The sequence below is a fragment of the Chelmon rostratus genome, chromosome 2 (assembly GCF_017976325.1).
Source record: "Chelmon rostratus isolate fCheRos1 chromosome 2, fCheRos1.pri, whole genome shotgun sequence".
NCBI classification, from domain to species: domain Eukaryota; kingdom Metazoa; phylum Chordata; class Actinopteri; order Chaetodontiformes; family Chaetodontidae; genus Chelmon; species Chelmon rostratus.
The window spans coordinates 15113798-15137656 of NC_055659.1; the positions used below are offsets into that span (position 1 = coordinate 15113798).

The 23859-nt window shown below is 39.3% G+C and overlaps 2 protein-coding genes across 2 annotated transcripts; both read right to left on the bottom strand.

The window, feature by feature from the left end:
• Positions 1–4849: 4849 nt before the first annotated feature.
• Positions 4850–8613, bottom strand: LOC121613377 (green-sensitive opsin-like). Its single transcript, XM_041946754.1, has 5 exons — positions 8229–8613; positions 7867–8035; positions 6391–6556; positions 5718–5957; positions 4850–4948 (listed from the first exon to the last, which is right to left on the bottom strand). The coding sequence occupies exons 1-5, from the start codon at positions 8611–8613 to the stop codon at positions 4850–4852; spliced, it is 1059 nt and encodes a 352-aa protein (XP_041802688.1).
• Positions 8614–11296: 2683 nt separating this feature from the next.
• LOC121620109 (green-sensitive opsin) lies at positions 11297–14563 on the bottom strand. The gene is made up of 5 exons (XM_041956061.1): positions 14200–14563; positions 13867–14035; positions 12588–12753; positions 12084–12323; positions 11297–11395 (listed from the first exon to the last, which is right to left on the bottom strand). Exons 1-5 carry the CDS (start codon positions 14561–14563, stop codon positions 11297–11299), a joined length of 1038 nt encoding a protein of 345 aa, XP_041811995.1.
• Positions 14564–23859: the final 9296 nt, after the last annotated feature.

Sequence of the window (23859 nt, forward strand, 5' to 3'; positions counted from 1 at the left end):
GCATGCATAAAAATGTGTTGTCATATTGAGTTCATTTAAAGCAACAGGCCATAACTGGCTGCCAATACTATATAACGCAACCACAACAACCTCAACAGTTCAACCTATGAGGCATATATTGTACTGTTGTACTTGTCAGGATCTAAATGGGTTTAACCGAACTCACAGAGGAGCTTTTGTTTCTCCTGTACATGGTTATCACAGATAAACCGACTGACCAAATGTTCCCTAATTAAAGTCTTAGCCTGGCTATAGACGTGCCTCTGTATCCTGCCTGTAGAGGGGCTGGGCGCCAAAAGGAGGCACTTTAGGATCATGTCATCAGGTTTACCTGAGCATGAAGGCACAGAGACAAAAAGGATTTAGCCAAAGCTAGATCAAGTTAATCCAATTTACAAGTGAAATACCAGGGATAAGACCACCAGAGTGTTGCCAGCCTTATTGGCCTTCGGTACATTGGCACAGAGTGCAGAAAAATGCAGGAGCTTTGTCATTGTAAAACAGATAAAAGAACAAATGAGCTTACATGGCGAAGGTGGGAATTAACTTCAGAAACAAACAAATGCATGTAAAATAGGGACAGGATATGACAGGACAGGGACAGAAGCTAATGATGCCCAGAGAAATACACTCGTGAAAGCCATGAAGGTGACAGCGCTTGTTTGCTGTGTCTTCTCTGTGGTAGATCTTTTTACTGGCAAGAGGACTGTGGACGTAGTGAGAGAGACTGTCAGTCCAGCACCAAGCCCAGACTACATTGTTGTTCCTCAATGTCATTCCAATACTAAGCCTATAATATCTGACATGATATACAAATGTGTGAGAGAAAGTTCAAAATAAGCAGCAACTTCATGTCCAATGTACATTTGTTTTATTTTCAGAATCACAGTGAAAGAGCTTTCCGTTTATTTTTAATACCAGGATTAAACCAAACAAACCTGAAGAAAAAAAGCATCACGTTATTAACTAGTGGGTTATTGAAACACCCCTCTGAACCAAGCATGTGACCTGCAATACTTACAGGGTAAGACGTAAAAGAAATGCTATATATACCACACGTGAAGATATTTTCTCTCTGTATTAACATGTTAGCAGCATGTTAATGTTGTAGCTGGTTGAATGAAAGCTGATTTGCTTTACTGGACATACCTGTATCTGTCTCAGGAAGCTCTAAACAATGGGGGACGCATCTACGCTCCCCATCCAGGTTGAACCTCCTTGCTTCCCCTAAGGGAGAGTTTCCTCTGCAAGTGTACCATCATCCAAACTCTACGGTGATCTGCTTTCAGCCCTCGCTATAACCACTGGATACGACTGTGACTTATGGACGTTGTAGCCAACACCAGTGGTGTCCCGAGACCATCACTGTCTACTGCAGTGGCTGCAAAACAGTTCCTGTTGGTAGGTGATGTAGGTAGGTTAGCTGAAATCCATGATACCCTTGTAAACATTCGTCACTGACCTCCACCCTACGGCTAAAAGGACAGTTGTACACACAGACACAAACAATAGCTCCTGACACCTGTTCCCTCCCCACAAATACCTATGGGAGATTCATTATCTCCATCCCTTTTAATCCCTGTGCTCATCCCCATTCCTGTTATCTCAAGAACGTCTGCTAAGTAAAGTAAAGTCCCCTGTGCTCACTCTGTTAACCCTTCTGATCAGAGTCTGATCTCCTGTCACTCACAGTCTGTCGCAACCTACTGAGAAGGTACTGAGGCTTGTAATCAGCACCTCGATCTCACAGTAGTTGACAGGACACTTATAGTAATTCATGGGAAGAGCCAAAGTGGGCTGAGTGTTTCGTGCATGCGTGCTCAATTTCAAGTTGATTAGGACATGTAAAGAACTGGTGCGCAGGACCTGCACAGTGTTATACATGTAGAGATTTTTTGTGCATACGTACTTTTGAAATTATGTGAGTAAGCCATTTTTCAGTGTGTCAGCTGCACAATATTTTGTGTTTTAGACCCTTTGAATGATCTCCGGCTACACTGTATATTCACCTTCACTAGCAATTTATTGATCCATAGTAAATTAATTTCAAATTAGAAAATGCTACACCTCTTAATATATTGCAGCCTGTTCATAACACAAGGTGTGGCAGAGGTCCTCAATTACATTTGCCCAAGCGCCAGAATTTTTCTGAGGGCTGGACTTCAAAAAACAAAAAACAAAAAAAACAACACAAAAAACAAAGAAAAAATCAACCTATTATTGTATAATAATTTCACTTTGTTGCAAAACTAATGTGATTTTTAGAAGTCTACATCAGTGTGAAAATTCTTAATGATAACTACATACTGAACTAGAAAAGACCTCAGTGTACCACACAAAACCCACAGTTCAGCTACAAATGAATGAGTCCTTACCTCAACTAAAAACGCCTTTATCTTCTGGGACTTAATGCAACAGTCAGCCAGTGAAAATAAAGCAAAGTGATGCTTGTGTCTAGAGCTGAGTGACTCCCCGCGAGTATCAGTTTCTGTAGGATGGGTGAAATATGAATTACGTACTGTTCAATTCCCGATAAATGAGTCCATATCTGAACAAAAAGCTCCTCTTCACAGAAAGAAAACAATAATACTGAGTTTGAGACTCAATACAACAGCTGGCCAATGAAAATAAAGTGACACCTTTTGCATCCAAGACAAGCCGTGTAATTCTCCATTAGTATACGTAAAGCGGGTGAACTATGAAATATGGAGTGCTGGCAAGTTGATCATCCATCACTCTCTGGATGGACTGGACCTTTTCCACTGGTGAGCAACATTAGATGCAAGCATTGACTGAGATTGACTTGCCGACCGGACTTTCAGAAGCCCTGATGTAGGAGAATCTACAGTGGCTGTGAAACTCATGAAAAATGCACAAGGTACTCCTCGACTGCCCTCTGGACACCACTGAGGATGTAGGTGAGAGGAGGATGTTAACCAAGCTGACATCATTCATGGACAGCCCTCCCACCCCCCAGCATGACACAGCGGGGGCCCTTATCAGCTCCTTTAGTAACAGACTGCTGCATCCAGTGTGTAAGAAGGAACGCTACCGCAGGTCCTTTATTCCATCAGCTGTCAGAGTTTTCAACAGCATCATTTAACATAAGACTGTGTTGACGCTCATATCCGTACTTTTGTGCAATTTTACATGTTTCCTTTTACTTTTTGTGTAATATTACATAGCATTTACTGTTTTGTATACTTTATTCTTCTGTGCAATAGTAGTAACACTATTTATGGTTATTTTTAATCGTAAGGCAACTTACATTGTTTTTTTTCCACAGGTACTGGAGCAATACACACTTTTTGCATATTTCTTCATATTTTTTTTCTTCATATTTTATTTTTCTTTTATATAGTCAATTCCATTTTGCTTGTATAATATGTACATATATAGTCTACATATATTTTGTATTTTGTTTTTCGAATGTTCTCTACCTCTGCTACTATTTTTTCTTCCCACTGCTTTCAATGCTGCTGTAATGCCCAAATTTCCCCAACTGGGGATAAATAAAGTTTTATCTTATCTTATCTAGAGTCATTGTTTGATTTTTCCATTCTGGACTACTGTAGAAACATGGTGGTGCAACTGAGTGGATTCAATGGAAGACAACCTACTTCCTCTGTAAATATAAAAGATTATTCTAAGGCAAGGAAATCACAATTCTTATTTTCATGTGATGAAAATGTAATTTTGAATATTATATCACATTTCTGCTGTATTCTGCCAATAGATCCCCCGACATATTACAGGTCCTTTAATCCTAGTTGCACAACCTTCTACCAGAGTTTACTCTTAACTCTGTCATGTCATTGAATAAAGTGTGTGCAGCATATCCATCACTGTAAAGATCTCCTGCTTATTGAAGTAGCTGTACTTTTTAGGTTATCTATTATTAATACTGTGCAATACTGCATTTCTCCCCTCAGGTTTGAATATGTAAGCTACACAGTAGAGAATGGTGTGATGTTGGAATGACTACATCCAAGACAGAATGTATATTTTCCTTTGTCACCTATTTAGAAAATAAAAATAAGTTGTTACTTATTATTAAATACAAATCAGTGGTACATGCAAGTCTGCAGTCTGTCTACAGCACATATGTCAAACTGATTCCATAAAGGGCCGTGTGGCTGCAGGTTTTAGTTCCAACAAGGTGATCAAGGGATCACTTAGTTATCAGCTGAAGACTGAGATCAGCCGATTAATTGATTCCAGCCTGGTGTGCTCCTCCTTGGTTGGAATGAAAACCTGCAGCCACACAGCCCTTTATGGAATCAGTTTGACATGCCTGGTCTACAGGATATGTGAAATCAGCAGAATCAGTGAAATACTTAAATTCTTTGTTTCCAGGTAAAACAAAATCTGAATTGAACTGCTTCAGTGCAAAAAGAAGAAAACAACAACTAAGATATCTTTTCATGCATGCATTTAATAACTTTTTCTACATTTTTTTGTTTATAAAATATATACAGAATATTATGACAAAAGCCAACAAATATGCTAACCTCTCATGTCATAAGCATACGCAGATGATTCTCACTCACTCGCACATCCAAACATACCATCATCATTATCGCAAGAAAACACTTCAGACTGTTTTGCTTGATTCTCTTTAAACTGTCTTTCATGTGATGTTGGAGTCCAGTTTTTATCACAGGCGTGCACATATGAAGACTGTGCACAGTGAAATGCTGCCATGGGCATGCATTCTGAGATTAATGTCAATTTGTTGCAGAAACAATCATCAGCTTGTATCCATTTGCTTATTTCCATTTCATGACAGCCGTTCAGAATCAGGAAGACATCAGGGAAGAGGACGTCCGGAGTTGTGAAGTTATTATCCTTAAGAGACAGAGGAGACTTCTGTCTTGCTGGTGGACACTGAGGTCTCATCTTCAACCATGCCGCCCATTCCAACTGTAGAGAGCATGCAGTTACGGAACTGAAAAGGAGGAAAAACACAGTGGTAAGATATCAAACAAGGCTGTACATTTTACACAAGAACAAATGCTCATTTGGACATGCTGTGGTGACAACAACTGACCAAATATCACAGCATAATTGATATATTAAACGGGACTTCAGCATCACAACATTTCCCTTTAAATCTCAGTGAGCAAACCACCAATTTTTAATCATTGTGGTAACACTTTACTTTTTAAAGTCTGCCTTTTTAGCATTCATAAGCTCTGCACAAAGCAATTTGTGCTTAGAACTACGCTATAACATAGTTATATAGTGATACATCATGCTTTATAAAGAGTGTATTGTAAGTTGTAAGTACTAGTTTTAGTAATGGTTAATAGATAAATAATGTAATGGTTAATAGATAAAAAAGCTTTACAGTTATAACAGTTATAATCCAGTAATAAGAGTAATTTTGGGGTCACCAGGTTGTGGCTGGTGTTAGGGTCTGGAAATACCCCTCAATTAAAAGCATCTGGACCCGAAATTCACTTATTATCAACTATTAACAATTACAACTGCAAACTTAGAGGACTTAGTTATTTAAATAACATTTACATCTCCACTGGTTGTTTATTTCTCTTTAATAATGACCTATGTATGAATGACTCAAAGTCCGGAAATTTTTTTCATGAACGTCATTATAAGCATCGAAAGCATTAGAAAACAATTTATTAACCATTAACAAAGCCATTAGTTTCAATCTATCATAATAATTTATCATAATGAGGTAGGTTTAAATTTACCTGTTTGTTCATCAGTACGTAGATAATAGGATTGAACAATGCTGAGCTCTTTGAGAAGAAGGCAGGAATGGCCATGGCTGTGGCTGAGAACGCAGCTCCCTTGTTGAAGAAGATCCATGCAGCAAAGCTGGCGTATGGAGTCCAGGCCACCAGGAAGCCCAGCACCATCAGGACGCACATGCGTGTCACTTCCCTCTCAGCTTTCTGGGTGGACTCCGACTCCTGCTGCTGAGCTGCTGCCTGAAATGTGTTGAACAGAAGGGTGGAGAGCAGGTTAGACATACAGGTCTCAGTACTGGTCCCCAGAAAATGCAGATCAGTAATTTTTAGCCAGAAAGTTCACAGTTTGAATTTACTTTTTGACATTTTAGTAATGTGGATAATAATGTGCTCTAAGGCTCTGCAAAATACTAGAATATTTCATATGTTACGCTCTGATAAAAGAAGCTACATCAGTTTTAACAACTAACACAAACATAGTAATATTATGAAGTACAAATATTACCAAATGACTCTTACATAGAGCTTTTCTGTGTAGTCAAATACATTACTGCACAAAAAAGGGGCAAAAAAATACTTTTAAAATGATAATGATGTAGGTTGGCCAGATGGTAGAGGGAGGGGCAACTAGAAGGGTCTTTATAGAACAGTCCAGTAGAGCAAAATGACTTACAGCTTTGACTGTCAGCACAAGGCTTCCATACGTGAAGAAGATGGTGCCGACTGGTACACAGAAGTGGCAGATAAACATGTACATGACATATGATTCATTGTTGAAGCCCGGGGCCAGAGTGTAGTAGTCAGGTCCACAAGAGCACTGCAGACCCTCAGGAATGTACCTGTGTGAGAGCACAGCAGAGGAAACCATTCATTTAGTGTGCATTTTTCAACACCACTGCACATAGTCAATCAGCTTTTAAAGTGATTTGTGCATATAAAAGCCATTTTAAAATAAAAATAGCCACTATTTGCTCTTACTGTTGGAAACAAGAAACTTTTCAGCTGCACTTGTTCTGTCTCTTACTGGATTTTCATATCTGATTTTATTAATAATAATAATAATAATCAAAATAGCTGCAGCATGCCTATTTCATCAGCTGTAGAATAATAGGTGAAGCCACTGCAGGAGGTTTAGATGAGGCAACAGTTCTCTGTTCCCGCTTCCTTTTCCTCTGGAGGAAAATCTCTTAAAGACAGCGCAAGCAGCTCCCCGCGTCAGACCGCTTCAGCTAAAATCTTGTTTGACAGCAGAACTACTACTACTTCCTTTTTAATTACCATGTGTTCCCACTGTACTTACAGCTTACCACTCAAAACTGTACTGCACTGTGTACTGTTGGCTGTGACCTGGATTTTTGAATTAAGAGAGTGCAGTGTAGCGGTGGTGGAACTTAACTAAGTACATTTACTGCATGCAAATTCTGTATTTAAGTGCAATTTTGAGCAACAGCGCACTACTATACACTTCTGCTTAACTGCCTTTTAGAGGGAAATATATGCTTCTTGCTCTGCTACATGGACAGTATGGGACACAAATAGGCACTGGTTTCTTTGCAAATTAATATTTTGGTTTGTGGCTACACTACGTTTTGCCAGTGCAAAACTTTCTTGAGACATAATACAGGGTGAAAGGTGACCTTCTTGACATAATCTTATTGAGGTTTTACAATCTTAGTAGTACGTTGTATATTTACCCTTCCTGCTCATCCCACTTATACACAGCTCCACTCAGGACATAATTAAAAAGACTTCAATCATCCTGTCAGAAAGCAGAGGGTCCTGCTGCCAATGCTGCCAATGTTTTCCTCCAGCCTATGGTTATTATAGCAGGCCTTAAATTACTATGTTGTTGAAATTCACTTCTTTGTCAAAAGTTCTGATAATTTTGATATTCTGGTTCTTTTTGTAACATGAAGCAGCATAAGATATCACCTGGATTAACAGATAGGTTCACATCTTCTCAACACCACATAAAGACTGGTGCCTGTATCTACTTGAGAATTGTTTTTGGTTGCTTTAATTGCCCATGCTTAACTGAGATGAGACAGATTGAGACAGACTTAAAAAAATGTGAAGCTTTCCTTTAATATGTAGTTCCTCTGAATGTTTCAATTTTAGTGTAGCCAAAGATGTTTGATATGTGAATTACCTGGACCAGCCACCCAGTGGAGGGGCGGCACAAGCCATAGCCATGATCCAGGTGAAAACAACTCCAGCTCCTGCGTGAGCTCCAGTGAACTTGAAGCTTCCCATGGGTTTGCAGACGACAATGTATCTCTCAACAGCCAGGACGACCAGTGACCAGAGGGCAACCTGACCTGTGAGAGAGGAAAGAAACAGCAACATCTGGTTATGATTGTAGTTGTGTTTACGTTTTAATACATGCCTTAGAGAGTGGAGCGGACATTTCAAGCTGTGCTTTAAAATAATGAAAACATTAAGTATTTTTTTCTTGACAGAAATATAAAGCAGAAATATGCAGTAACGAAGTCACAAGTTCCTATATCATACCTCCCAGAGTAGCCATGAATCCCTCCACAGCACAACCCATCGGTCCAAAAATAAAGTAGCCATTGATAGCAGTTACGAAGGTGATGGTGAAGCCAAAGCAGACCATGATCAGTCCAGCCACAGCCAGGTTGACCAGGATGAAGTTGAGAGGTTGCCTGAGCTTCTTGTTCTGGGCCGTGACCAACAGTGTCAGGAAATTGATGGGGAAGCCAGTGCAGATCAGGAAGAACATGTAGGCTGCCAGCATTTTGAATAGGATTGGGTCCCCCAGGTAGTACTGTGGATATTCAAAAGGACTCCTCACAAGCCCTGTCCTGTTGGACATGGGGATGTAGAAGTTCTTGCCCTCTGTGCCGTTGGGTTCCATTCCTCCTTCCCAAGCCATCTTCACTGGTCTGCTCTTCTGTTGGGCTTCTTCTCGTAAAGAATCCAAAAGTCTTCTTCGAGTCAGAGGACCAACTTTGCAGAGTGCAGAGTTGAACCTCTCAGCTGATCAGAGCTCGTTTTATACTGGTCAAAGAGTGGATTACAGGGGGATTGAAAATAAGTCTTTCCAGTAATCCTCAAAGGCTAATTCATCTTAACACGGATACATGTCAACTTATTAAGGTGAATGAAAGTTCTAGCTACATAGGTTTGTCTGTTCTTTCTTCTTCTTCTTTTTTTTTCAATGTCACTCACTGCAGTCGTTCCTGAGGTTGGAAACCTTAAACCTGTCTGGAGAAAAAAGGTCTTTTTTTTCTTGTTCAAGTGAGAGACTGTACCACACAGCTGATCGCCTCTTTTACATGTCGGTGGTTCTTCTTAACTGCTTCCTAATGAAGTTAGTGGGTTGCAAATAATTTGAGTACATTTTAATGTTAACCTTGTCATTGAGCTTTCACAACAGCTTGTTTTTTCTATTTCAGTAAAACATTCAGCATTTTGGTTTATACAATTATTCTTTTCGGCACAATATTATTCTCTTGCTTCAATGCTTCCTCTTTCTACCACATCATCTTCATCATTTGTTCATCAGTTGACTGAAACCTTTTTGTTCTCTTTACTTATGTGCTGGATGTTTTACATTCAGCGAGACAAAATATACTGTAAAGTAATTTAAAACATGTGTCCTGTATATGTACTGTTGTTGAAATTAGTATATTCACCCTATTTAAAAAATGTCTCTACTGGCCATTCATGACTTATTCAATGCCTCTACTCATCTCAACACATTTAAAGCAGAGTGTAACTGTGCTATGAATTTCACCCACCCACTGTATAATATAAATCTGAATTATATGTGCTGTCAACTGACTCAAAATGTAGGAAGACCACACAATCCTTGAATGGTAAACAGGTGAACAAAATGAAAAGACGTGATTATCATTTTACCTTATTTTATTTTGTTTTATTTTATTTTTGAACAGTTCATTATTTTCCTGCCTTCCTCTTTTTAGAAAAAGATTAGATAAGATTAGACTTTATTGATCTCACAATGGAGAATGGTGTGCAAACAGCAAATGAAGGTGCAAATAAGAACAATAGGAACAATAAGGTGCAAAATAAGAACAATAAGGGTGCTACTAAGAACAATATGAAGAACAATGTGCAAATAAGCAACGACGGGGCAAAAAGAATTACAACCGTAAGAGTTTCAGTGACCTTTTCCCTGCAGTGGATCTGGATTTTTTTAATCAAAGAAGAACAAATAAGAACAAACGGAGCAAAAAAAATTGCAACTGTAAAAGTTTAAAGTGACTTTTGCCCTGCAGTAGTTCATTGATTGTGTGTCTGCTGTTTCCTTCTTTGGTTTTGTAGAGCACTTTGAGCTGCATTAAATGCATGAACGGTGGTATATAGTTAAGGTTTCTTACTACTTGAACTGGCAAGTGCACACTGCACTCATCCATCTATCCATCTATGACCCACTTGTCCTGGGGGGTGTCAGGCTGAAGCTTATTTTAGCTCACACTGGGGATGAGGAGACACATCCATAATCACATAGTATGGGACACCTTTGGTTCAACAGGTCACCTGAGCTGCATGACTTTGGACTGTAGGATCTGTCCAACCTCCAGGGCTGAAAAACAAAGCCAATGAGGAAAATCTTCAGTTCCTAAAATGGCCAAGGAGGCTGGTTCCAAAAGCAAGTCAATCTCCTTAGACTCACATATTAAAATGCCCAATTTAACAGTGGGAATAAATGTGTTCACAGCCTGGTACTAGACAGTTTTGGTCTCTGTAGCCAATTTCCTTCTTCATGACAAAAATACAGTGGGAATTTTTATGAAAGTCACTCATTTAAATTATATTATGGCTTAAAGTTCTGCATAATTATGGGCATGGCTGCTTTGAGGGTCAGCTAGCCGCTAGGTTTCAGCCAGAGCCACTGTCACTGAGCTTCACAATGGCTCTTTAGGACCCCGTGGATGACGTCATGGAGACGATGTCCATGTTTTATACAGTCCATGGATCTGCCATCCAATATTTTATCAGTGTGTTATTGCAAATCTTTGCCCAACATAGCATCGTTGTCACGTGTGTTTATTGTGCAGTGTGCAAAAAAAGGACTGAAGATGCAAGTAGCTACACTTTAAACTACTGTGATTAATCAAAAGCACAAATAAGCAGACACATTTTGATGCATTCATTTATTAACCTACATTTTCAATGTCATAAGCATTTATAAAATATATACAATTGGCCTAGAAAATAAATTCTGGCCCTCAAAAAACAGTTTCAACATAGCAGAACATTAAGTGTAGGCAGATTTTTATAAAGATGATGATGTTAGAAACAACAAAGCACATTCTGTTTCTTAATGCTTATGTTTTAGATTAGCAGCTATGATGTTTCCTTTATTATAACAGCAGAACTTCCTGGTCCGTGGTAACTGAAAAACATGCTTTGCATGGGGTGCAAGCTTCTCATACTGTACCCGGCGTCGGATCTTAGAGTACAGTATGTGAAGGCTTTTTCTTTGTAGGTGACTCTGAACCTGCAGTATATCTTTCAGAATCTGCTGAATGAAACCAAATGATAGTCCATGCGAAAAATCCGTTAGAGCTGTTGAGATTTGTCCGTGTTTAGGAAACAGAGGAAACTTCTGTCTTGCTGGTTGATACTGAGGTCTCATCCTCCACCATACCGCCCATTCCAACAGTGGTAAGCATACAGTTACGGAACTGAAAACAAAGAACATTTGGTGATTGTAAAGTGAGGAATCACTGAACATTGAACAAAAACAAAACACATTTTAACAGTAATGCTCTTTTAGCATTTAAACATATAAAAGAAACACAATAGTATATGGTGTATAACACACTTTGGTGCATTTGTAAGGAGCTGTAAGGACACTCTAAGTGTATTACTGTATATGTAGCACTCCTACAAATAACCTGTGTATGAACAGATAATGAATAACTAACATTATAATATAAAACAGTAATACTCTGAAGCATGTCTGCATCCTTTATATGAACATGAAATGTGTTTATTGGTCACATTTTGTTTGTAAAGTGCTATAATTAGATTTATAAGGACATACATATTTAGAAATATATCTTCACTCTCTGAGACTACTGACCAAACTCTTTAGTTGGAAACAAGATAAGGCTGAAAGTCTCACAAAACTCTAGTAAGGTGACCTTGAGTCGCTCTCGTCACATTTTTTTTTTTTTTGAAAACAATTATAAACTGTTTTAAGAAAGCTTGTGGGTAATTTGTACATGTGCAAAAAGACTTAATAAATTTGTGATACACTGTACAAATGTCCTTATATCTGCTCAGACCTACAAACACTGTGTTACTGCTTCTAAACACTATATATGACCTTTTAAGTGTTTAAGTGTTTCCAGATTAGTTCTGCCATACCTGTTTGTTCATCAGTACGTAGATAATAGGATTGAACAATGCTGAGCTCTTTGAGAAGAAGGCAGGGATTGCCATGGCCGTGGCTGAGAACGCAGCTCCCCTGTTGAAGAAAATCCAAGCAGCAAAGCTGGCATATGGAGTCCAGGCCAACAGGAAGCCCAACACCATCAGGATGCACATGCGTGTTACTTCCTTCTCAGCCTTTTGGGTGGATGCTGAGTCCTGTTGCTGGGCTGCAGCCTGAAAAACAGTTTAACATTGGCTACTGTCTGCCATGCGTACTTCTCGGTGATAGCTCAGCAAGACACAGATGCTATTTAATCATAAAGGCCCACCACAGTGAACAGCTTTTTTTTTTTTTTCATGTATCACTATATGTAGTGAAGAACAGCTGATGTACTGAATGTTGGAAATATTCTCTAAGGTTTATATGTTTGAAAAACTACAATCACATTTTAAAAGAAAAAAAAACAATCTCATTAGATTAGATCTCAAGGCTCTTACCGCCTTCACGGTGCACACTAAGTTTCCATAAGTGAAGAAGATGGTGAAGACAGGAACACAGAAGTGGCAGCTGAACATGTACATGACGAAGGACTCGTTGTTGTAGCCTGGGGCCAGAGTGTAGTAGTCGGGTCCGCAGGAAACCTGTATTCCCTCAGGAATGTACCTGGAAATACAGGACATAAAGATGTTGACATTCTATTTTATAACCTTTCTGTGTCTTTGAGAGAAAACAGGCAAGATTATGACAATCACGCATATTGGTTTAAAGTGGGACTGTAACTCATATTAAAGGTCACTGTAGAGTGTGTGAGCATCAAAGAATTCAAAGCATAATGGTAAGTAGGTAAAGCAGGGCACAAGTCACACCCTGGAGACTCAGCAGTCTGTGTTTTAGCAGGTAGTGGTTATTTGCAGCCAGGTGGGTGTAGATGAAAATATGTCATTATATTCTACTTTCAGAAGTGCATGCAGACACCAGTGGGCGGACTGCCAGTAGTACTGAATAAAAGCCCAGAACAATTTTTTCACTGTCCAGTTCAAGCTTAGTCATATGACTTCAGGCATCAGTTGGTGATTGCAATAGTACAGTCATGGATGGCTAAAAGAGATTTAAGAAAGATCTGTTCCATTGAACAACACCCACTGTCAGAACATGCAGACTGTCAGACATCATTGGTTTAATGGGTGTTAACACCTAAACTACACTTAGAACATATTTCCCCAATACATTGGAGCAGTATACATTGTATTGTTGCATTGTTTTTGATTAAATGGGTTAAACTACAGCTACAGCTATTGTCCATGGTTAGGATTTTTTTCTTTTCTTTTCTTTTCTTTTCTTTTCTCAATTGCATGATAATTGCAATTGCATCTTTAGGGGAAAGTCCAGCAAGGCAACATGAGCAATTCACATGACCAGACAGACCCTGAGCATACAGCAAACACATTAAAATTTTTAATGAAAAAGTGAGAGCTAACACTCACAAACTGAGTGTTATAATCATGCACTATAAAGAAGAAGCAGCTCTGCAAAGCCTAAGCAATGTTTGTAGTAAATATGGCTGACCTGGGTGTCTGTTTAATGCCTGTGTCATCATGTGACTGCCTGTGCTGTGCCCCTAGTGGAACCTATTCTAGCAACATCACCACATTGCAACAGCTGAGTAATTAGGTAGGAACAAGTTGGCAACAATAACAGCCATGCTGAGTTTCATTCTGCCACTGCTGATGGACAGGACAGGGTCATGTGATCAACTTTGGGGAAGTGACTCATTACCTTGACCAGCCAACAAGAGGAGGGACAGCACAGGAGCAAGCCATGATCCAGGTGAATGCACAACCTGCTCCAGCGTGTGTGGCTGTAAATTTGAAGCTACCCATGGGTTTGCAGACCACAATGTATCTCTCAATAGCCAGAACCACAAGAGACCACAGAGACACTTGACCTGTGGATCAAAACAAGAGAACAGAAGTTGTGATGAGAACCTTGAGATCCTGCCATCTGCTGTACCAGCACACAGCTCCACCTTACAGATTGAACAAACAAAAACATAAAACATCCCATATATGTGATAATGGCAAGTGAGCATCCAATTTTCCTAAATGTTACCTCCAATGGTAGCCATGAATCCTTCAATTGCACAGCCCATGGGTCCCAAGGAGAAATAGCCCACTATGGAAGTATAAAAGGTGACTGTGAATCCAAAGGCGACCATGATCAGTCCAGCCACAGCCAGGTTGACCAGGATGAAGTTGAGAGGTTGCCGGAGCTTCTTGTTCTGAGCCGTGACCAACAGTGTCAGAAAGTTGATGGGAAAGCCAGTGCAGATCAGGAAGAACATGTAGAGCGCCAGCAGTTTGAACATCCATGGATCTGCCAAATAATACTGAGTGTATTCAAAAGGACTCCGCACAAGCCCCGTCCTGTTGTTCATTGGGATGTAGAAGTTCTTGCCCTCTGTGCCGTTCTCCATCTTTGCAAATGAGGATTTGGATCGGCAGAGTAGAAGAAGCTCGGAGCACCGTCAATGCAGCCAAGGGTCTGCCCTTTAACGTGTTGCATGTAAAGGGTTATATAGCCCCCAGAGGCAGACTGACAGTGGATCAAGGAGATCAAAGAGGATCTACATGAGAATTCAGCGCATTATCTGTTAGCATATAATCACTTCTTATCCAACACAAAAGTGCGCAGTGTTGTTTGAGCTGAGGATGACAGAATCCCAAAGGTCACCCAGCATTGGTTCTCAGCATTTTTTTTTACCTTCCTTTCTTCCGGTGAAGAGCATTTGTTACTTGTCACCTGTTTCAACATCACTGCAGAGCACTTCTTGTCATGAACCAACACAATTCCACTTCAGTATGAGTTTTCCTCTAGAGAGACTGCATGGACTGCGCGTCAAATGCGAGTTGTGTATCCAGTTTAAATTGAATGAAGCACTTTTAACTAAACAAAATGTATTTATGACCTAAACACCATTAAAGGAAGCCTCTGACAGAAACCTATAATTTGATTAGCTCACGATCCATTTAGTTTGGATCCAACTAACAAATTCTTAATAGGATTTCAGAGTGCAGGTGAGTGTAAATAGTAAACCCAGGCTGCAGCCAGCAGTACGGATAGGGCGGTCAGTCGGTAGGTTGATAGATAGATAGATAGATAGATAGATAGATAGATAGATAGATAGATAGATAGATAGATAGATAGATAGATAGATAGATAGATAGATAGATAGATATCTATAGATAGATAGAAGGGGAGAAGAAACAGAATTTTTCCACTCTCTTTACTTTTACAAAAAAATAATAATTCACCATTTACTAACACCATTAACCCTTAATCTTATACTCTTTTTGTATATAATGTACACATATACAGTGCTGTGAACATTTATTCGCCCCCTTCCTGATTTCAGCATATTTGTCAAACTTAAAATGTTTCAGATCATCAAGCAAATTTTAATACTAGACAAGGACAACCTGAGTAAATACAAAATGCAGTTTTTAAATGATGATTTTGTTAATTAAGTGAAAAAAGCTTGAAAAAGTAATTGTCCCCTAAACCCAATAACTGGTTGGCAACAACTGTAATCAAGCGATTGTGATGACTGGCAATGAGTCTTTTATTTTTGGCCCCATTCTTCTTTACAGAATTGTTTTAATACAGCTACATCGGAGGGTTTCCGAGCATGAACGGCCTGTTTAAGGTCATACCACAGCATCTCAATCAGAATCAAGAGTGGACTTTGACTAGGCCACTCCAAAACCTTCATTTTATTTTTCTTTAAGCCATTCAGAGGTGGACTTGCTGGTGTGTTTCGGATCATTGTCCTGCTGCATATCCCAAGTGCATTTGAGCTTGAGGTGATGAATTGATGGCTAGACATTCTCCTCTGGGATTTTCTGGTGGAGAGCGGAATAAATGGTTCCATCAATTATCACAAGTCGTCCAAGTCCTGAAGCAGCAAAGCATCCCTGGACCATCACACTACCACCACCATGTTTGACTGTTGATATGATGGTCTTCTTATGAAATGCTGTGTTAGTTTTATGCCAGATGTAACTGGACGCACACCTTCCAAAAAGTTTGACTTTTGTCTCATCAGTCCACAGAATATTTTCCGAAAAGTCGTGGGGATCATCAAGATGTTTTTTTGTGAGGCATGCCTTTTTTTGTTTTTTGTGACCCCCTGGATGAGTCGTCGATGTGCTCTTGGGGACAGTGGGAAGGTTAGCCACTGTCCTAAGTTTTCTCCATTTGTGGATAATGGCTCTCACTGTGTCCCAAATCATCATTTAAAAGCTGCATTTTGTATTTACTCTGGTTATCTTTGACTAATATTAAAATTTGTTATAAGATTTGAAACATTTGACAAATATGCACAAAAACAAGAAATCAGTAAGGATGTTTATTTGTTCTTCTTCTGCATCTCTTATTTATTCTTGCTATTATTGCTGTCTGTAATAACTTACTTCTCCCTTTTATCTTATCTCATCTTGTCTTAATTGCACAGTCATAGACACATACTGCGCTATTAGAGAGTATGTAAAGTAAAAACGTGTTAACTGTTGTGAATTTATTGCAAAGGCAGCAAAACTGTTTAACAAACACCCGTGCAGATGTCTACAGATTGTATGGTAAGTCCTGCAGGTCATAAGGCCAAAGCTCGATCAAGACTTTAAGATCCAGTAAGGAGATTACTGTTTGGTCATGTCAGGCATGACTCAAATCGACGTTTACAGCAGGGGGGCACTGACCGATAAATTCTGTAGTTGTGGAATGAAAAAGTTACTGCAGGCCATTTGACTGTGAAATATTTTGCAGTGAAGACTCACCAGGAGGTCGACCAAATCTCCACAACCATTTCTCAACATATCAACACATTTCCTCAGTGGTAGGCACCACCATACCACCAGACAAGATCATTGCATGATGATGTGTGATATAAGATATAGGTTTCTGCAATGCCCAAGATTACGCTCATTAGCCAACAGGATTACTGGGGGCTCCTAGTAATTTGTAACAGCTGCAAAGATCACCTGTGATCTTAATCCTGTGAGAATTGGCCATTTGCGTAATTTGTTAAGTAAAAACAAACTACCTTCCATATTTTGCCAAACACAGAAGTCATATTAGTCCCGTTCAAATTGGCATATTTAGTGATTTATGGTTGTTTTTTTATGTTGTCAGACAACTGAACAAGTAAAATTTGACTCCTGATATGTTCAATAGCACTTCACAGCTGTACAGTGTGGTGTAAAATGAGCGATGACAGAAAACGAAAGGTTGTCTTATTCAAGTATGGACAGAGAACATCTGTTACTGAAAATGTATATTTAGCCACGCAACAAATGCAGAAAGTGGGCAAAACAACTCTTAACTATATTATTAATGTGGCTGCTGAAGAACAGATGCGCAGAGCCTTGACAACATATCTGGGGGATAATGTCAGCAACACATGAGGTCCTCTAGTAATACTAGCCCCTGCAAATGGGTCTGCTTTTTACCTTTCGGCACATGACTCACTGCAGAGTTCTAATACCAGACTCTGCAAACCCACACGTGTGCCCGCATTCCCCCTGAATTTGCAAATAAGGCACTGCAGCTGTGTCGACTGTGCCCAGCTTCTTGTTGATCACTGTCTCTTTGGTCACTGCCCACTTCTCGTGTGCTGGCTGTGCACTTATCGCCACCTCCCACTGCAGTGTCATTGATCAGTGGCAACCCCCACACAGAATGTACCATGCACGTATTAGGGAGCTCTGGAGAATGTGTTCTCACTCACCCACTCACTGGGTGCATAAGCTCCACAGGCTTCCTCACACCTCCACATTTTTGGGTGCAAAGAGCACGTAATCTAGAATCCTTTTTCATCAAATTACATTAGATCTAATGGATCAAATTCAGGTTTGTGATGCTTAAGAAAATGCATTCATTATTTCACGGCCTCTCCATTTCCAGTGTTTGTCCATGAGAAAAATGCTTTTCGCACCAGCATGTGTCCCCAGTTGCAATACACCATTCAAAAAGCTACTAAAAACCCTTCACAGTCCAATGCTGTTCCCTAGGGCTAAGTATGCACACAGTTGGCAGTGACAGTGTACACACAGCCACAGAGAGGGTGGCGTGTGGTTTGCCATGCAGACCAGCGGCTAAACCAATTGGTTGAGGCTCAATAAAGATCATGGTGACGCAAACATGCAGGGCATTAACTCTTAAATGAAAGCGTGTTGTGCTACATGCCCATCCACCATTGCAGCCTCCACTCATTCACTTTCCACCTCACTACATAAAGGGCACACTACTTACTGTTGTGGAAAAATTGAATGTTGGCATTTGCTCTGAGCCTAGATTGTTTAGAAGCACTGTAAAAGTTTAGAACACAAACATGCAAATTGGTGAGATTTACTGCATTGTCACACAGGAAAGTCAGGCAGTGTTTTATTTTACAGTTTTTCTTGTTTTTGTTGACTGACGTGACATAAGCAACTGAGGATGTTTAAAACAGCAAAGAAATTGTATGAAAGCAACTGATACATGTCCAAAAACATTTGCGATTGCTTCAGAGGAAGGAGAAATTGCTTCTATGATGTGCACAAATAACGAAATGTTGTGGAGGTTGTGAGAATTTTCATTCTGGTCTGAGAAAAGCACGAAAGCGACTGAGAAAAACTGTAACAAGTTTTGGAGGCTACGTAGTGACAGACGCATGCTTTTAGGACTGGTAGTTTCACTCTAATGAGCCTGGTTTGTTGGACATGACATAAAACATTTACACACAATTTTTCTTTCTGCCTGAGCTGAGAAAAAATTTGAAGTTCATTCTGAATCATTTTGTAGACCTTTCCTCTCTCCCTCTGCACTGCAGTCTTTGTCGCTGCTAAATATAGACAGCAATGAGTTTCCTCTGTGACACATGGAGTCACAAGCGGCTGCTTTTCATCCATCATCTCGCATCACTCTTAAAATTTGCACAACAGTTGGTGCATTTCTCAAAACATTTAGTGCAAACTGCAAAACTGAGTGGATAACCTGCAAAAACACATTCACTTGCTAAAAATGGATAGTCCATCCCTCAAAAGCAAGTATTTATGTCAATGAAACTGCCAGTGTCAACAAAATGAGAAGTCTTGACACCATCATGTATGAACAAGATAGTCAAATGACTCTGTCATGTTTTCATTATGACAGTTTGTTCTCTCAGTGTTTTCCAATGCCAAAAAAGGTCAGAACTCGGTGACACTACCTGAAAATGCTCAAAATAGCACTATACACCCCTTGTACCACCATTGAAAACAATTGTGAGGCCGTGATTGATAACGTGGTTATGAGAGTTATGAGAATTTTCATTCTGATCTGAGAAAAGCACGAAAGCGACTGAGAAAAACTGTAACAAGTTTTGGAGGCTACATAGTGACAGACGCATGCTTTTAGGACTGGTAGTTTCACTCTACTGAGCCTGGTTTGTTTGACATAACATAAAACATTTGCACACAATTTTTCTTTCTGCCTGAGCTGAGAAAAAATTTGAAGTTCATTCTGAATCATTTTGTAGACCTTTCCTCTCTCCCTCTGCACTGCAGTCTTTGTCGCTGCTAAATATAGACAGCAATGAGTTTCCTCTGTGACACATGGAGTCACAAGCGGCTGCTTTTCATCCATCAGCAAGGAACTTCATGCTGCCCATCCCCACCCACCAGGTTATACATCCTCTAAGCATCCCGGTACTTAGGAGTTGCTGTTGCAGCAACAAGGGCAGGAAGGCCAACAGGATTTCCACCCACAAACACTTAAGCATGTACACAAGCAGGAATTATCCCCTCTATGTGCTCTTCAACAATGATCAGTTTATTAACTTAACATGAGCCCATAATTTGTAGTTAGTTCCTTCAGAAATTACTCTTTTTTCAGTCCATGTCGCTTTTGCTTTGCAGCAGTGTTCTCACGACTCAACCGCTTGAACACCAAGCATATGGCATACATGGCCAAAACCAGCCCTAAACCCTGTGCGTGATAAAGCTGGCCCTTATCGCCGCCCCTGCCCCTTTGAAAGTCTCCAATGTGAGATGTTAGATACGCTGTAATCACCACAAAGCAACCACTCACTTTAAAATATCAGAGCAGTAAGGATTGGGTTAACTAGTTCCTGCATTGATTAAGTGACTCCAGTTCATGTCAGAATCAGGGACCTGGCTAAAAGTGAAATGCTGTGAACATCCCTGCACTAAAAATTCAGCACTTATTTTAAATGTGCAGTACTTGAAGGACGTGTACACATCACTTATGCATTACGCTTCAGTTGTGATTTTGAGAGAAACTACTGCCAAGAGAGACAATAAGGAGGAGAGCTTGATTATGAAAAACAATGAAAATAGAGCTTCTCTCTAATTCACAAGTGAAGCATAAATGTGTTAGTGATGTCGACATATCCTGTAAGCAATACTTCTACTTCTACACCTCCTTCTTTATCCGTTTTTCCTGGAAATGTCTCCTAAATTGAACAATTGCTCTCAGGTGAACTTCAGCTTTTACTCATGAGGAGGTGTGTGAAGTATTAGTTGTAACCAATGACAAGCCACAGTCACTCAGGGATGAATCCCAGGAACCCTCGCTCGGCAAGCATATATGAACTGAGCAGGACATAGTGGAGCTGGAAGCCAGGGAACCACTGCACACATTCATATACGTTAATGAGGCGGGTTTCAATCTGGCCAAAAGTAGAAGGCGTGGAAGAAATTACATTGGACAGAGAGCAACCACTGATGTCACAGGCCAACGCGGAGGGAATGTTACAATGTGTGCCGCCATCTCAGACAAAGGCGTCCTCACCCATATTGGTCCATATAATACACAACGTCTGCTGACTTCTTTAGACACTCTTTACAGGGACATAGTCCCTGAAAATGAGAGGGGTGGAGGCCAACTCAACCAGGATGTTGTTGTGTTTGATAATGTCCGTTTTCACCACTCACATCTGGTCCCAGTGGTTTGCAGCACATGACAGGATGCTGGTCAAATACCTCCCTCCCTACTCCCCATTCCTTAATGCGATAGAGGAGTTTTTCTCTGCCTGGAGGTGGAAGGTTTATGACCGGTGCCCACATGTGCAAATGGCCCTGCTAGCAGCCATGGATGCAGCATGTGACGACATCACAGCAGATTAATGCAGAGGGTGGATTCGCCACTCCAAGAGATACTTTCCTCGCTGCATTGTAAGGGATGATATCCGTTGTGATGCAGTTGAAAATATGCGGCCAGACAGCCAGGAACGTCTGGATGTGCCAGAATGATTTACTTATGTTGAGTTACAATATGTACTGTTATATTGTTCACATTTGCGCACAGCTCTACCAGGTGTTTCTTACGTTTGTTCTAAATAAGTCACTGCAGTGTATTTTTCTTTTGCACAATGCTGTAGAATTGCAAAGCACATATGCAGTAAAAATGTGAAACGTACGTATTCAGTGTCTTGTACTCACTTACTCCCCTAACTACAGAAATGTGTAACTTTACTGTTGTTTTCAATGGTGGTACAAGGAGTGTATAGTGCTGTCTTGAGCATTTTCAGGTTGTGTCACCGAGTTCTGACCTTTTTTGGCATTGGAAAACACTGAGAGAACAAACCGTCATAATGAAAACATGACAGAGTCATTTGACTATCTTGTTCATACACGATGGTGTCAAGACTTCTCATTTTGATGACACTGGCAGTTTCATTGACATAAATACTTGCTTTTGAGGGATGGACTATCCATTTTTAGCAAGTGAATGTGCTTTTGCAGGTTATCCACTCGATTTTGCAGTTTGCACTAACTATTTTGAAATTGTTGAAAACTGTTGTGCAAATTTTAAGATTCTGTGTGTGTGTGATCTTGTGCAGATGTGTAAATGTCAGATGTATGCGGGCATAGATAAAGGTGGTGGCACAGCTCAGTGTTGACAGGTATGAAACAAGTTCAAACAAATTGGATAAGTTTAAGTTAAATCACTGTCTGGAAGTAAGCCACTGGCACTTGTATTTAACAAAGTTACCTGAGGTAATCCCTTTTCAGGATAGTCAAGTCTTTGATGAGGAAAGTGAGTTAATTTCATTAGAGATTCAAAATTGCATTAACTGGTTAAACTTTGAGGATAAAGCCCTAATACTGATTGAACCACTTTGCTTGGCCTTAAATCTATTACCTTAGTTTTGGGCTTTGGCACACAGCTATCGTAGTAAATTGCTATTTCCGAGTAGCATTGAGAATAGCACTGATTCCAAAGTTAGGAGACGTAAAAGTTTCATGCAAAAATGAGAATGCCACAGATTTTTGTAATTATGACACCACCTATGTTAAATATCTGAGTTGGCACTTGTGTTTTTGGAGGCTGAAAAGAGACTCGATAACAGTGACCTGATCAAATCTAAGAAGCTGCATTTCTTTATTCATTTGTTGAAGTGAGCCTCATTTAATCTAATGAAGTCTAAATGTTACTGCATTGTATTTCTTATCTTATTTTAAAAAGCTAGTGCATGTTGATCAGTGTTAACTGTTTTGATATTTTAACAATGTTTGTAAAAGTACATAATGGTTTGATTATGAAATGCATTGGAGTTAATGGAAATGTTATGCAAAGTAACATGCATCATAATATTCTAATGCTATAATGCATTATGAAATTTAAACGGAGTATGTGCTGTATATAATATTATATATTGTGTTATGATATTGTCATATTGTAGTACAGTGGGATCAAATGTTGCTCCATAGAGTTCAGTGGATTTTATGTTTTTTAAAGAGTACACGCTATCCTCAGAATTTTTTTTAGTTTGTTTTGTTTGTATTATACTATTTTAATTAAGAAGTAAATATATTGAAATAGATTAATATACTGTATTGGTCTTCATTCATAAAGTGCACACGCATTCATAAGGAGCTTGTACGTGATCACAGTAATAAGTATTTTAATATTGGAATGCCTTTATATGGCCTACAGTGGCTGAGTTATAAAATCAATGGATGTCAATGGACTCTTTTTTAAATCCTTGACAGTAGAAACCGACCTGCAGCAGGTCAGATGCGGACTGATCCATTTAGAAGCTAATTGCTAATTGATCATCATCCAATATACCACAGAGTTTAAAATCTTAAATTTGTAGTAGATCAGGAACGTGCGTGCTAATACATCAGATTATTTGGATTACATGAATGACAATGAATTAATAATTTTAAATACATATTTCTATTTCTAAATTGAATTTTTGGGTTGAGTTGAGTTTTGGAAAAAAACACGTTCTATGACTCACTTAAGGAATACTAAAGCATATTTTGGTTTATAGAAATGTCAGTAGATGAAATTATTCAGGTGTAATATGGAGTGAGTTCAGGATTGCCTTGAATCTTCATCACATTTTAATTATATTTATTATTAATATTATTTGCTTATTTCAAATAAAATTATTAATTAAGGTTCTATTTAATGATTTTGCACTTAATTACTATTTACTGTGTTTTTCTGGCGCCCTGTGACCCTTTGAGACTCTGACTGAATTAAAATGATCTATACAGTATATTTATGTGTTTAAAAAGAAGTACAAAATATAAAAATAAAAACAGTCTTACACTTACTGACAACTAACATGTTTATATAGAACTTAGACATAGCGTTTTCACTTTGACCCAAATACTGCTGATTTGAGCTGGTGCTGAGTTTAACGTAATTGAAATAAAAAGTGATGTATTTTAATTTACATTCAGTACAAATTGTGATTCTTTTATATGGCAAAGTGAT

Excerpts from the sequence above, each read along its gene's own strand:
- LOC121620109 (XM_041956061.1), bottom strand. The coding sequence starts at position 14,563 with ATGGAGAACGGCACAGAGGGCAAGAACTTCTACATCCCAATGAACAAC. Across the intron at positions 14,036-14,199 it reads ATTCATGGCTACCATTGGAG|GTCAAGTGTCTCTGTGGTCT; the intron begins GTAACATTTAGG and ends TTTGATCCACAG. Across the intron at positions 11,396-12,083 it reads ACGTACTGATGAACAAACAG|TTCCGTAACTGTATGCTTAC; the intron begins GTATGGCAGAAC and ends CTTTGTTTTCAG.
- LOC121613377 (XM_041946754.1), bottom strand. The coding sequence starts at position 8,613 with ATGGCTTGGGAAGGAGGAATGGAACCCAACGGCACAGAGGGCAAGAAC. Across the intron at positions 6,557-7,866 it reads CCACTGGGTGGCTGGTCCAG|GTACATTCCTGAGGGTCTGC; the intron begins GTAATTCACATA and ends GCTCTCACACAG. Across the intron at positions 5,958-6,390 it reads TTGTGCTGACAGTCAAAGCT|GCAGCAGCTCAGCAGCAGGA; the intron begins GTAAGTCATTTT and ends AACACATTTCAG.